At 44.2% G+C, this 16104-nt stretch overlaps 1 protein-coding gene across 3 annotated transcripts in view; it reads left to right on the top strand.

Moving 5' to 3' along the window:
• COL22A1 (collagen type XXII alpha 1 chain) overlaps positions 1-16104 on the top strand; it is a 395576-nt gene that overhangs the window by 322259 nt on the left and 57213 nt on the right. For all 3 annotated transcript variants that reach the window (XM_056522812.1, XM_056522815.1, XM_056522813.1), the window contains 4 exons: positions 1060-1104; positions 10261-10308; positions 12137-12250; positions 12465-12518. In XM_056522812.1, coding sequence (XP_056378787.1) covers positions 1060-1104; positions 10261-10308; positions 12137-12250; positions 12465-12518 — 261 coding nt within the window. The remainder of the gene's footprint in view (positions 1-1059; positions 1105-10260; positions 10309-12136; positions 12251-12464; positions 12519-16104) is intronic.

Raw genomic sequence — 16104 nt, 5'->3', positions numbered from 1 at the left:
GGACAGTCCACAGCGCCATCGCTATGTGTGACCGCACCCAGAATTTAGCTTTTCCGATCTACAGCTGTAGGAATGACTCATTTTTCTATAGTCTATAGCAGTGGTCTTCCACCTGCGGACCTCCAGATGTTGCAAAACTACAACTCCCAGCATGCCCGAATTAGGGTTAGTTCAGGGGGTGTGGCTCCAGAGGTCAAAGGTCACTCCCAGCCTCCCTGGCATCTGGCCACCGAAACAGCTAGTGCTGGATAAAGCTGGTGTCGCTGTCTGACCAGTGGTCTCCAACTTGCGAACCTCCAGATGTTGCAAAATTACAACTCCCAGCATGCCCGGGTTAGGGCTAGGTCAGGGGGTGTGGCTCCAGAGGTCAAAGGTCACTCCCAGCCTCCCAGGCATCTAGCCACCAAGCCAGCTAGCGCTGGACATAGCTGGTATCGCTGTCTAACCAGTGGTCTCCAACTTGCGGACCTCCAGATGTTGCAAAACTACAACTTCCAGCATGCCAGGACAGCCAACGGCTGTCCGGGCATGCTAGGAGTTGTAGTTTTGCAACATCTGGAGGTTCCGCAAGTTGGAGACCACTGGTCTATAGTATGATTCCTCAAAATGGATAAAAATCCTTCCAGACCATAGAAAAGAAGTAAAAAATGTAATTTCCTTTCTGAGTTAACAGAACAGTCTTTGAATACTAATTCGAGTCGCCCGCAGACCTTTCCTCGCGAGTACCCACTTTGGGAATTACCTTGTCACTTGGTCTTTTATCTTTGGGTTTTAAGCAGAAGCTCAGAGCAAAAATAAAAAAAAATAAAAAAAAATAGACTGACTCCACTAATTAGGTGGAAAAAAGACAAAATCTCTCCAGATGTATCTGATCCCAGCCCCCGCCGCCCGATCCCCGTTTACATTCGGAAGCGCTATTTTATTTTAGTCCCTGGTGGGGGGGGGGGGGGACTCTTTAAACTAATAAGGATGTCTCCTATTTACATACAGAAGACGCCTTTCATAATAAATGAGTTCTAATGTGACGTCTCTTCACTTCTTTTTTTATTCCTTTTACAGGGTTTTCCAGGAAATCCAGGAGACAGAGGACCCCCAGGTGAACCGGTATGTTGTATGAGTGATGAGCGGCATTGCCCATATTCGAATTTGCGATATTTTGCGAATATATAGACGAATATTCCTCTTATATTCGCGAATTTTGCGTATTCGCTATATTCGCCTATTCGCGTATTCGAGGAAGAAAACAGTGAGGGGGTTGGGCAGCTTTACTATTGGTTGTTAGGGATGTTGTTGATAACCTCTGACAAGTGTATTTGCATCATTCTGATTGGCCCACAAGTGAGAAGAAGGAATATGCGCATATGCGGGAAAAAAGTGAATATTCGTAATTTTGAATACCGTATTTTTCGTCCTATAGGACGCACCGGCGTATAAGACGCACCCAATTTATAGGGGCAAAATCTAAAAAAATAAAGATTTTGAACCCAATAGTGGTCTTCAAACTGCGGACCTCCAGATGTTGCAAAACTACAACTCCCAGCATGCCCGGACAGCCGTTGGCTGTCCGGGCATGCTGGGAGTTGTAGTTTTGCAACATCTGGAGGTCCGCAGATTGAAGACCACTGCATAGGAGGTAATACTCACGTGTCCCCGCCGCTCCGGACCCGTCACCGCTGCCCTGGATGTCGCTCCATCGCTGTCGCCGTGTCCCCGTCGCTCCGGAACGTCTCTGCTGCCGGCCGGGTATCCTCGCTCTCCGTCGCTGCCATCACGTCGTTACGCACGTACGCGACGACGTGATGACAAGGAAGGAGAGCGCCGGCCATACAGGGAATCCATGAACGGAGAAGACACCGAGGAGGCAGGTAAGGTCCCTCCCGGTGTCCTGTAAGCACTAACCCGGGTGTTCAGTCGGGCTGTTCGGGACCGCCGCGGTGAAATCGCGGCGGTCCCGAACAGCCCGACTGAATAGCCGGGTTAGTGTCACTTTCCCTTCAGACGCGGCGGTCAGCTTTGATCGCCGCGTCTGAAGGGTTAATACAGGGCATCACCGCGATCGGTGATGTCCTGTATTAGCTGCGGGTCCCGGCCGTTGATGGCCGCAGAGACCGCCGCAATAGGGGTGTATTCGTCGTTTAAGACGCACCGACTTTTGCGTCTTATACGCCGAAAAATACGGTATATAGCGAATTTATTCGCAATGTTTGCGATATTCGCGATAAAAAATTTGTAATGCGAATATTCGCGCCCAACACTAGTCAGTATTACACCATATACTTCAGTGGAAATTGCATTTTTGGCACCTTGCCAGTTTTTCCAGCCTTTCCAAGTTCGATTTTTTTTTTACTTTTTGGCTGACTCCAGAGAAAATGGCTGCTGTTCCTCTTCCTGGGAATAGCCCCTTTTTTTCACAAATGAAAAAACGCCAAAGAAAAACGCCAAATGCAAAACATACCTGGCATTTTTAATGGTGTTTTTTCACTCCCATAGACTTCTCCCATGGGAGAAAAACACCACAATTTTGAAAAAAAAAAACACCAGTGGCTCAACATGCTGCGACCTTGGAAAACTGCCAAGGAGCTGAAAAACGCCAAAAAAGAGAAAAAACACCAAAAGGATTAGAAAAACGCTAAGTGGAAAAAGAATTTAGCGATTTCTCATTGATTTACAGCTGACATCTGGCCGCAGCATTTTTTGTCTGAAAAAATGCCATGCGGCAGATTTGGCGTTCCCCCCCCCCCAAAAAAAAATTAAATAAAATAAGTAGAAACTTAGCCTTATACAGATTTGTAAATTACTTCTATTTATAAATCTTAATCCTTCAGGTACTAGTCAGCTGCTGTATACTACAGAGGAACCACAGTGCTCTCTGCTGACACCTCTGTCCATTTTAGGAACTGTCCAGAGTAGGAGCAAATCCCCATAGCAGACCTTTCCTGCTCTGGACAGTTCCAGACATGGACAGAGGTGTCAGCAGAGAGCACTGTGGTCAGACTGGAAAGAAATTCAAAAAGAAAAGAAATTCCTGTGGAGCATACAGCAACAGATAAGTACTGGAAGGATTGAGATTTTTAAACAGAAGTAATTTACAAATCTGTATAACTTTCTGGCACTAGTTGATTAAAAAAAAAAAATATGTGCTTTCCATTGGATTACCACTTTAAAGGGATCTTCGGGCCTGCAGCGGCCAGAATGTGACATCACACCACATCTCCTCCATTCATGTCTATGGAAGGGGGCGTGACGGCTGCTACCTAGCCATCACGCCTCCTCCCATAGACATGACTGGAGGGGGTATGGCGGCTGTACTTGCCAGTCATCCGACATGGAGCTGAGTTTGCTCCGTGCACAGATGACCAGGGTGCTGTGCCGAAAATCGCGGAGAACCCCTTTAACATACAAAAAGATGGGGGACACCACATTTTTTAAATACATAAAATGGTGGATTCCCCCCCTTTTCCATAACCAACTAGGTACACACGTAATCAGCAACAGCCTAGTACATTTATTTTACCCCTTCCCAGCCTGCCACAGTACAGGCCATAAGCCTGGCTCGAGGCCTCACCATTCCTGGCTTTCACTAATACCCTGGTGGCATTGAGTATTTGGGTTGAAATGGTGAAGCTCGTGCTAGCAGTTTTGCAAGCTAACAATAAGCCCAAGCTTAGTAATGGGCGCCGTCTGTCAGACCCCTTCACTACTATGCCAAAAATAAATAATAATTTAAAAAAAGCACGCAACCTATTTAAAAAAAAAAAAACTTTATTGATATAAAAACACCCAGAGACCCCTTTTTGGCCATTTTAATTTATTCAATAAATAAATAAATACTATAAATAAATAAATAAAAACTTTATTCTGTCGTAGTTCTGGTCAATCTTACCACCCACTCTTTCCACATTGTCTTACCTTGTCTACTTCAGGGTTTGCTTTACCCAACACTTTCAGAGCCAAATTAAAAAATCCACAGGACACCAGATTTCCGTTTTGCTAAAATGTCATTCAAAATTTGGAGCACTCCGGGGAACAGGATTGGGGATAAATGTCTGATCGCGAGGGGTCCGGCTCTCATGCTCAACTTACCATTCAGCAGCTTCTCCCCGACTGCTCCGGCCCCCACCTTTAGGGTACGTTCAGACGAGCGCATTTCCAGTGTATTTTATGCTGCGGATCTGCCGCTGAAGGACCTCTGCATGGTGCCTTGAAAGGTGCCTGCTCGGCGCAGCAATACGCCGCTGCGTGAAGACACACTGAAGCGATGTGCAAGTCGCCGCGCATTTGCGGTGTACTCGCACACATCGCGGCCGCTCCCCCTGCTCTATGAGATAGGCCGAGAGCTGCCACGATGTGCGAGTATGTTGCGCATGCGCGGCGACTCGATCATCGCAGTGTGTCTGCTCGTAGCGGCATATTGCCGCTCCGAGCAGGCACATGTAAAGGCAGCTTACAGACGTCCTTCAGCGGTAGATCCGCAGCAAAATAGGCACGGAAAATCCACTCGTCTGAACGTACCCTTATAGATGGGCTTGTGCGACAGCCAACTCAGCCAATCATCAGCTAAGACAGGGTCCCATCTCAGCCAGTGATTGGCTGAGCGGGCCGTAACTCCTGTAGAAAGGCAATATGTTTTGTTCCACGGAGTACCTCTTTAGGTAGTTACCAAGGAAATATTGAAACATTCATGTGCTCAATCCATATTCCTCTTTGCGCTCCCATTGAGGACACCAGGGCTCGAAGGGAACAGGTAAATCCCACAGAAACTCTAATCAGGAGGGAGGTGCCAAATGAGGTCAAAGGTCACTCTACGCTTTCGGGTCTGCCCCCTTTGTCAAGCATACTCGGTGAATAAGGGTCTATTCACACTGGCGCATTTTCCGCCTGAAATGAAAGACCAATTCACTTCTAATGGATTCCGCGCACCCGTTGACACTTTGGTAATCCCGCAAGTGGAAATTCTGCCCGAGTGAATAGACCTCACCCCCAGTATATAAAGCAAGACTACCCATCACCATCTATTAAAGGGGTACTCCGCCCCTAGACATCTTATCCCCTTTGGATAGGGGATAAGATGTCTGATCGCGGGGATCCCGCCGCTGGTGACCCCCGCAGTTTTCCTGCTACACCCGGCATTCGTTTAGAGCGTCAGGTGCAGCGCCGGAACGCCGGAGGCTGGTGACATCATGGCCACGCCCCCTCAATGCAAGTTTATGGGAGGGGGCATGACGGCCTTCACGCACCCTCCCATAAACTTGCATTGAGGGGGCGTGACCGAGATGCCACGAGCTCCCGCCCCGCATTGCCAGTCATCCGACACAGAGCAAAGTTCAGACCCCCGCGTTCAGACATCTTATCCCCTATCCTTTGGATAGGGGATAAGCTGTCTATGGGCGGAGTACCCCCTTAAACACCAAATAGCATTGTTATTCTGGTCATTCCGTAGTCTCACCGTGATATTATCTATGTTCAATGCTGTTTTACTAAGCAATAAAATTCTCATTCTCATTAATTTATGTGAATCCCATACTGTGTAAACCATAGTGATCTCATATATTATGCATAAGACGAAAATAACGCTACAGGAATAATATCATCCTCTCATCTCCTTTAATTATGGAGGAGCCGGTCTGACACCCGGGACATGGGTAAGTAACCTTCCTCTTTGTCATCAATCTCGTCTGTTGTGATTTTCCTTTAGGTCATATATCTCATCTAATTAATTAGTTGGATATAGATTTTCCTTTATTGTAGAAAACCATAGGTCCACTCAGAAAGATTTTCCCAAATTTGGGGTCCTGCTTTAAAGGGGTTCTCCACCATAAGGGGATTTTAGTACATACCTGTCAGGCAGTAATGGACATGCTTAGGAAGGATCTGCGCTTGTCTTGGGGCTAAATGGCTATGTTGTGAGATTATCATAACGTTGTGGCTAGCTTTTTGTGAACTGGTATTTTCTGTTTGAGTTTTCTTCTTTGCCTAAAAATCCCATAATTCCATTTCCCTCCCTCCCACACATCAGCCACCCCACCCATTGAAACATAAATGAGCTGCATCCATTCAAAAGACCTGTGGTTTTCAATCAGGGTGCAAACAGCTGTTGCATTAGTTGCAGATTGATCCCTCCACCCATTGAAGCAGACAGGCTCCCGGTCATCAGCTGACTAGTGAGTCAGGTCTCGGCCGCATTGCAACCTGGGAAAAATCTGAGACAACAGTCATTTTGTATGCTGTTAAAAATTAATATTGGGGTGAAAATCACATAAGAATTGTGAGAAAACCATCACACACAGGTACAGACACTATATTATGAACTACACTAACTTTACAGCCCCTGTAGCACAGTCAAATAAAAAAAATTCCTGGAATACCCCTTTAACATTGCCAATATTTCGTGCTAGTCTGTCTAATAAATGAGGCCTGGGAATCGCACATAGAAATAAACATTATTTTATTATCTTTATTTCTTATGCCTTTCTATACTTTATAATAATTCTTCTCAGGGTATCAGTCAGTTCCACCCATCTCAAATTGACTAAAGTTGGTAAAACTTTTGGCAAAATGTATATTTATGCCTCTTGTACTCCCCATCATCACGGCAGATAGGATAAGCTCTAAAAAATAATGTTTTAAATCCTTAAAAATGTTTCCGGTGTGTGAATACCAGTGGTTGGCCCCAGCCAGGCTTCCTCCTCTGGGTAATCTCCTTCTGCTTCCCTTGTGGCTGCAGTTTCTGGTTTTGCGTGATTCACCCCTGTCTGGAAGTTGTGTAGCCCTCTCATTGTCAATTTGGTATTATATACGCAGCTCCCCAGCTCCTCCCTTTCTCCTGACAGGAAGTTGTGTAGTCCTCTCATTGTTAATTACATCAAAGTTATCCCAGCTAGGGAAGAAGGTATTTATAAACCCAAATTGCAAAATGGCCCAAAGGGCCCATCAAAGCACCTTCCCTAACCCTAACCTTCCCTTAATGCCCTAACCCTTTTAAAAGGGTTAAGAAATAATAGGCAGGGTGCTTATGTGGGCCCTTAAGGCCTTTTAGTAATGTACGTCCTGTCATTGTCAGTGTAGTGTTGTCTCAGCAGCTCACTGACTACTCCCTCTCTCTGGACAGGAACTTGTAACATAGTTAGTATGGTTAATAAAAGACATATGCCCATCAAGTTCAACTTGTGTAGTCCTCTCATTGTCAGTGTGTTGTTGTCTCAGCAGCTCCCTGTCTCCTCCCTTTCTCCTAAATGGAAGTGGTGTAGTCTTCTAATTGTCAGTGAGGTGTTGTCTCAGCAGCTCCCCAGCTCCTCCCTCTCTACCCCGTGCTCCTGCTGTCCTGTCAGGCAGCCTCCTTCAGGGTCCCCAGGGCCCCCTGCACTTGTTTCCCCATTGTAAATATGTTTTACCATGTAAAGTGTTATAAAATGTAATGTTGCTTTAAGAGTTATATCATGTGATGTGTCATGTGATTGTTACCCAGGAGGTTCCAGTGACCAGGTGATCCCAAGAGTGACCTATGGGCTCCCTGCTAGTCTCCCCCATATAAGCCCTGGGTGGAGCTTCTCTCTCTTCTGCTGAGGTCCAGTGCAGTCTTGTCTAGTGTGTGTGTCCAGAGTGTTGGAGACCTCAATGTCCAGTCCTGCAGCCGCCATCAAGTCAAGTAAGATAAAGTCACAGCTTTATGAGTCACGTCAGTCCCTGTCATCTGTCAAGTCAGCGTGGTCTGCATTCAATTGTCCAGTCCTACTACAAGTCCCAGCAAGCCCTTAAGGTCTCTGAGTCACTGGTCACATCTTTGGGCCCTGGCTGAACTGTATAGACTTTACCAACTGTCTATTCTCAGTAAAGCTAGCCTTGCCCGTAACTTGGCGTCGGAGTCTTTATTGCCCCCGTGCCTAGCCCAGGATCCAGCGGTATACCTTCAGGTGGTTATAGGCTAAACCATGCCCTGGCGTCACGAATACAAGGGGTTAATGCCCCTAGGGTAACAACATCTTCATTCATTACACCCCATAACACACATGTATATCTTTATTAGGAGAGAATGAGGTGTTTACAGCATGCTGCCTTATGCTGAGCAATGACACAGAGAGAGTAGCAGAGAGTGAATGAATACATTGCAATGAGGTGCTGCAGCCTCACTGTTTGCACGATAGTCTGAGAAATTAGATAGTTCTGTGAAATTAGATGTTCTGGAACATCTCTGGGTGGGGAACTGGCAGGAGGTGCTGTGATATGGAAGTAATCAGGGTAGGAGTGCTGTGATGATGCACTGAAGGAAAATAGTGCATTATGGAAATTGTAGTACTGAGTAACTGCTCAACAGGAAGTGAAGCCAGGAAATATAGAACTAAGACCCCCAAAACAAGTGAATTTTTGTTGGTTTCAGATTTGCCTAATGTTGAAGTACTCCTTATCAATAGTCTGTATATACTTCAGTAATGCCTCTATTGCGCACTGTAGCTGTTGGATAGTAAGGTATATCAGATCAAGAAAAAAACAAATAGAAATAGCAGGTCCAAAAGCTATGGGGTGTAAAAGGAAAGGGGAGCACCACCAAAGTCCCAACAGACAATCTCACACATCCAATGAGCTTAATACAGGCACAGGGTATCCACCTCTAAAACGCCCCAGTCAGAGGTGCAACGCAAAGCAGTAGAAGTCACATCTGATGCATGTCAAGAAAGCATTGCCATACGGACAGTTCATCCAATTAAAAAGACTTAAAGGGGTATTCCGGGCAAAAACATATTTATCCAAAGGATAGGGGATAAGATGTCTGATCGTGGGAGGCCTGCTGCTGAGACCCCCGCAATCTCCCTGCAGCACCCGCATTCTATGCGGGTGCTGAATCTCCAGTTTCGGAAACCTCCGGGACTGGGGACGTGACGTCACGCCACACCCCCTCCATTCATGTCTATGGGAGGGGGCGTGACGGCACACAGGGGCGGAGTTGTGACATAACGATACTCCGGCCCCGTGGTCGTACTCTTGAAGTATAGCCCCGCTGATTCAGCTGACCAGAACTTATTCTTTTTACTCTCTGTTAATGTCAGCCTCTTCGTAATCTTATCTGTACTTGGAGTGGGATTATTAGATCTATACAAGTCAATATAACTGCCCACTCTTGCCTCGCCAGGTTACTGGAGTCTACTTTATGGTATACCACACTTGATATTTCCAGCATCAAATAAATGAATCCAGGAGACAACAGATAAGGGGGTGGTCTTCTTAAAGAGGTGGTCTTTTGGAAAAGTTTCACAGTGGATTTTTATTGTATAGCGAAACAGCTTTCAGTATAAATCATATTGAATGACTATTGAATGGCCTGAATAACAACTGCCATTATTTTTAATAGATAGAGACAACTAGTTTTGTTCTGTTTATTAATGGTGAAATATCCATTATTAAAGGGGTATTCCAGAAAATATTTTTTTTTATATATCAACTGGCTACAGAGGGTTAAACAGATTTGTAAATTACTTCTATTAGAAAATCTTAATCCTTCCAATAATTATCAGCTGCTGAAGTTGAGTTGTTCTTTTCTGTCTGGCAATAGTGCTCACTGCTGACATCTCTGCTTGTCTCGGGAACTGCACAGAGTAGAAGAGGTTTGCTATGGGGATTTGCTTCTACTCTGGACAGTTCCCGAGACAGGTGTCATCAGCGAGAGACAGGTGTCATCAGCGAGCACTTAGACAGAAAATAACAACTCAACTTCAGCAGCTCATAAGTACTGAAAGGATTAAGATGTTTTAATAGAAGTAATTTACAAATATGTTTAACTTTCTGGAGCCAGTTGATGTATAAAAAAAAGTTTTTTTCCTGGATAACCCCTTTAAATGCGCTTGACAAAAGGGGCAGAACCTCAAAACATAGCCATGACATGTGACCTTTTTTGGTACCTCCCTTCAGATGACAGTCTCGGCGGGATTTACCTGTTTCCTGGCATCCTGTAAGTGAGCGTGAAGATGGCGGAATTTGGATTGAGCCCACTGGATGAATCATAACATTACCTGTTCATGAATGCTTAGATATATTCTAGAAAAGTTATTAAAAAGTATAAAAAAAATAAAAGAAAAATCATACATAGTACTCCACAGACCAGCATTGTCTGTGCTGACAGCTGCAGGGTTTCCTGGGTAAAAGCAGAATGTGTGCCAGATTTTGGTGCACAATCCTGGTTTGTTGTGTTTTGACATCTCTTATAGTCTGGATGACATAATCGATTACATTTATTGCCCTTTCCTACTCACATGTTGTACTTCTCTTTAGGGTCCGGCTTCATTGATCAAAACACCAGATTTGGAAGTCTATATTAAGGTAAATTGATATATTTGGTTTATTTTGTGGCTGGAATGAGGGCACGGTAACTAAGTGGATGACGGAGTGGCTTCCTTATGGAACATGTCCAGTTGGGAAATCTTCAGACTAGTGATGGGTTCATGGCCTAAAACGACCTGATGGGTTAGAGCAGTGTTTCTCAACCATTGTTCCTCCAGCTGTTGCAAGACTACAACTCCCAGCATACCTGGACAGCCAAAGGCTGTCCAGGCATGCTTGGAGTTGTAGTCTTGCAACAGCTGGAGGCACAATGGTTGGAAAAACACTTGGTTAGTTAGACCTATGCCCACTTAAATCCTTAACATTTTACCCATCTATCCATAGAGCAGATGCTGATACTTGTGGTGGGAGTCCATAAAACAACTCCAAGCATGAATTAATACTAGAAGGTGACAATACATAAAACTTAAAGGGGTAGTCCAGTGCTGAAAAACTTATCCACGGGTCTGCCATAGAGTTGTATTGAGGGCGCATATCAGCCGCCGCTTCGTGCGGTGGTCAACACGCCCCCTTCCCTCAGGCTGCCGGGGCCACGTACAGGAGATTGTGGGGGCCCCAGCAGTCGGACATCCCGCAATCTGAAACTAAACCTATTCTTAGGATAGGGGATAAGTTTTTCAACGCTGGATATCTCTTTTAACCTTTATTTAATATGAATTAAGAAAACAGGTATAGGAACAATGGGGGGTATATATCAAAACGTGTCTAGAGAAAAATGTTGCTGAGTTGCCCATAGCAACCAATCAGATGGCTTCTTTCATTTTTCAGAGGCCTTTTCACAAATGAAAGAAGTGATCTGATTGGTTGCTATGGGCAACTCAGCAACTTTTTTCTCTAGACAGGTTTTGATAATTCTCCCCAAGGTCCGTACCTATACAAAAACAAAATAAGACAAAAAAATATATAAAAAAAAGACTATTAAGTTCAAGAAGGTAAAAGTGTCCCCTCAGCAGTCCCTGGAAGCCTCTGTTAAATGGGCACTGTCACCAACTTTTTTTTTTATATGTTGTAGTACATATGTACTACAACATATCTCTAATATAGTTTCATTATTTTTTTATTGTAAGGGTGTAATTTACGTTTGAAAACCGGACACTAGGGGTCCTACCTCCTTTGAGAACACACCCGTGGTCAGACGCAGCAGTGCCGAGGCACTCTTGTCTATTGTATTAGATTTGTAAATTACTTCTATCTTAAGCCTTCCAGTACATACAGCAACTGATAAGTACTGGAAGGATTAAGGTTTTTAAATAGAAGTCATTTAAAAATCTGTTTAACTTTCTGGCACCAGTTGATTTGAAAAAAATTGTTTTCCACTGGTGCAGGTACAGTTTAAAGGGGTTATCCAGAAATAGAAAAACAGAGCTACTTTCTTTCAAAAACATCTCCATGTCTGTCTCCAGGTTGGGTGTGGTTCTGCAGTTTAGTTGCATCAAAGTTAATGGAGCCAAGTTATGAAACCAAACACAACCTGGAGACAGACATGGAGATGTTTTTGAAATAAATTATCTGTTTTTCTATTCCTGGATAACCCCTTGAAGTTTTCTGTATGGCCTTCTTCTCTATATCCACAAATCAAGCTCCATATCATCTTCTGGTCTGGAGATCTTGGTGCCATTTTGGACTCCCAATCCATGAAAAATATACGTGTGGTAGGACTCTTTGTTCAGATCTTCACATTTTAGTGAATATATTGTATAAGGAGAAAGTGCGGGTTCAACCCACCAATGGAAAAGGAAGCAAGAACAACTGAGTTCCCTCCATCCTTCCGTATGTTCCTCCATTATTGACTCTATATTCTTTGAAGGACATGTGCCGAGACTGCCCACCAGGACCACCAGGAGTGCCGGGGATCCCAGGAGTTAAAGGAGATAAAGGTCTTCCTGGTTCTCAGGGACGGGATGGCATTGATGGTAAAAAGGTAAGGCCCAAAGAAGGCGTCTATAAAGTTTAAAAAAAAAAAAGTTCTGAATGTTTTCGATAAAGCTTCAACTCCAATTTTCGAGTGAGACATGTTCTGCCTATAGAAACATAATAACCATTTGTAGAGATAATTACATCTTAATTGTGAACCTTCTTGCACATAATTATCCTTTGTGTATCATGCGGCTGTATATTCATTTCTCCTTCTACAGGGAGAACAAGGCGCCGTGGGTCCTCCCGGGCCAACAGGCTTGGACGGTATGAAGGTAAATTGGATTATTGAAAACATGGAGCAATTATTCCAAATGACAGATTAATATTTGCCGCATGAATGACGAACATCCTGATTGCGAGAACCTTTTGCATATAGATGACAGCGCACAATATCACAGTTTATAATTTTTTTTTTTACAAGGACATTACTGGACCTACTGCAGACTGTTTGTGTCATATCAAGGGTTAAAGGGGTACTCTGCCCCTAGACATCTTATCCCCTATCCAAAGGATAGGGGATAAGATGTCTGATTGTGGGGGTCCCGCCGCTGGGGATCCCCGCAATCTCCGCTGCGGCACCCCAGTCATCCGGTGCACGGAGCGAATTTTGCTCCATGCCAGATGACTGGCGATGAGGTGCCGGAGGCTTGTGACATCACGGCCACGCCCTCGATGCAAGTCTATGCATCACGCCCACTCCCATAGACTTGCATTGAGTGGGCGTGGCCGTGACGTCACAAGGGGCTTGGCCGCTATGTTATGAGCCTCCGGTGCTGCACCCGACGTTCTAAACTAACGCCAAGTGCAGCAGGGAGATAAGATGTCTAGGGGTGGAGTACCCCTTTAATGCCTATGAATTTTGGTTCCATGGTGTATGGATCCATATGGGCTTGTTCTGACATGGTGAAAAAAAACTGTCAGGGATGGGAACAAAAAGTTGATCAAAACTAAAATGGACAAATTCTTCATTTTTTGTAAAATTTTCTTAGTAAATCTCCCCCCCCCCCCCCCATCCCCTCCATTTTTTTGTTTTTTTTTTAATTAACTGGGCCAGAAAGTTAAACAGATTTGTAAATGACTTATATTAAAAAATCTTAATTCTTCCAGTTCTTATCAGCTGCTGTATACTCCACAGGAAGTTCTTTTTTTCTTTCTGTCTGACCACAGTGCTCTCTGCTGACACCTCTGTCCATGTCAGAAACTGTCCAGAGCAGGAGAGGTTTGCTATGGGGATTTGCTCCAACTCTGGACGGTTCCTAAAATGGACAGAGGTGTCAGCAGAGAGCACTGTGGTCAGACAGGAAAATAAATTAAAAAAGAAAAGAATTCCCTGTGGACCATGTAACAGCTGATAAGTACTGGATGGATTAAGATTTTAAAATATTAAATAATGTAATAGATTTTTAAATATTAAAGTAATTTACAGATCTTTTTAACTTTCTGGCACCAGTTGATTTAAATAAAAATGTTTTCCAGTGGAGTACCCCTTTAAAGGGGTTGTCTAGGGAGCAGAAAAAGCCCTACCCTGCCCTATCTCTGAAAGTACAGTTTGAGTGCCAGGGATGATGCCAAGTAAAGTCATTAGGTGCCACACCTACATGCGATGTTCAATAGCGACACAATGTTGGCGATGTTGCGGCATCATGACTGGCACCTGCCCCCTCTTGTCTCAGAAGGTATACTTCAATATGGGTAGGGGGGAGGTTTTAACCTCCAGGGATCAAAACAAATAGGACCCTTTCTGCTCCCTAGACAATCCCTTTAACCCTATATTTAAATATCCTGGCCTAGGCAGAGTTACTTCTTGTTGCCACCCCCAAACATTGAAGGCACAGCATACAAGTGGCTGGTGCAATCCTATGAACAATGCCTAGACGGCTCATGCTGAGGTAGGGAGGAGGGGGGCTCCCTTGGACCTTTAGAGACACAAAAGATTTGAACAAAAGCATAAAGTTTCCTAATAAGCAACTATGATGAGCAGCAGGGGCCATATTCGAATTTGCGATATTTAGCGAATATACTGACGATTATTCGTCCTTTGTTTGCGAAATTCGCATATTCGCTATGTTCGTTCACTTTTTTTCCATGAGAAAATTTGCATAAAAATTAGCATGTGAAAAAAAAAGAAATATACAACAAACCCCTATAAAGTGACTGATGCAACGTTTAACATAAATGAAATCAAAAGAGAACACTTACGTTTTCGGATCAACATATCCATTTTATTAGTACAAATACAGATAAAAAAAAACACTGAATGATATTAAAATTACAAACACAGTAATAATAGTCACAATGGACCAAGACTGGAGGCGGTGGCTAAGATAAGTAATACAATGCAAAATGCAAGGGAAGGCATGTCATGATCTACCCTTAAAGGGGTACTCCGGCGCTAAGACATCTTATCCCCTATTCAAAGGATAGGGGATAAGATGCCTGATCGCGGGGGTCCCGCTGCTGGGGACCCCCGTGATCATGCACGCAGCACCCCGTCATGCCACGCCCCCTCCCATAGGCTTGTATTGAGGGGGCGGAGCGTGACATCACACGAGGGCGGGGCCGTGACGTCACAATGCTCCGGAACCGTGATTGCCAGTAATCAGACCCGGAGTGAACATGCTCCGGGGACTGATTATAACTGGGGTGCTGCGTGCATGATCACGGGGGTCCCCAGCGGTGGGACCCCTTGCGATCAGGCATCTTATCCCCTTTCCTTTGGATAGGCGATAAGATGTCTAGGCACCGGAGTACCCCTTTAAAGTATGTGGCAGAACCCACAGCAATGTAATTTATCTCAAGTAAAAAGCTTTACACAATAAATAAAGTAGAGCAAAGTTCGTAGCAGCTCACCCTCAGATGCAGGCGCACGAACCAGGCGTGGACTCCGCCTCAACAATGTACAGGAAAAAGAAGGATCGTCCAGCGCTTGGACGATCCTTCTTTTTCCTATAAATAAAGTAGTAACAACCCGCTGAACCCGACGTTTCGCTTACTGCTTCATCCGGGGGCGACGCCCCGGATGAATTTGTAAATTACTTCTATTTAAAAAATCTTAATCCTTTCAGTACTTATGAGCTTCTGAAGTTAAGTTTGTTCTTTTCTGTCTAAGTCCTCTCTGATGACACCTGTCTGGGGAAACGCCCAGTTTAGAAGCAAATCCCCATCGCAAACCTCTTCTAAACTGGGCGTTTCCCGAGACACGTGTCATCAGAGAGGACTTAGACAGAAAAGAACAACCTTAACTTCAGAAGCTCATAAGTACTGAAAGAATTAAGATTTTTTTAATAGAAGTAATTTACAAATCTGTTTAACTTTCTGGAGCCAGTTGATATATATAAAAAAGTTTTTGCCTGGAATAGCCCTTTAACATCAGAAGGTATCAGCTATGTGTCTGTGGGGTAATACTACACCCCTTGGGGCACCACTGGCTTTAAATGGGTACTCCGTTGGAAAACATTTTTTCTTTTAAATCAACTGGTGCCAGAAAGTTAAACAGATTTGTGAATTACTTCTATAAAAAAATCTTTACCTTCCAGTACTTATTAGCAGCTGTATGCTACAGAGGAAATTCTTTTCTTTTTGAATTTCTTTTTTGTCTTGTCCACAATGCTCTCTGCTGACACCTGAGGCCCGTATCAGGAACTTTCAAGAGCAGGAGAAAATGCCCATAGAAAACCTATGCTGCTCTGGACAGTTCCTGACACGGACAGAGGTGTCAGCAGAGAGCAATATGGACAAGACAAACAAGTAATTCAAAAAGAAAAGAATTTCCTCTGTAGCATACAGCTGCTAAAAAGTACTGAAAGGATTAAGATTTTTAAATAGAAGTAATTTACAAATCGGTTTAACTTTCTGGCA

Source organism: Hyla sarda, chromosome 5 (assembly GCF_029499605.1).
Source record: "Hyla sarda isolate aHylSar1 chromosome 5, aHylSar1.hap1, whole genome shotgun sequence".
Classification (NCBI taxonomy): domain Eukaryota; kingdom Metazoa; phylum Chordata; class Amphibia; order Anura; family Hylidae; genus Hyla; species Hyla sarda.
The sequence above is the reverse complement of the archived record's forward strand: the minus strand, read 5'-3'. Positions and strand labels throughout refer to the sequence as shown.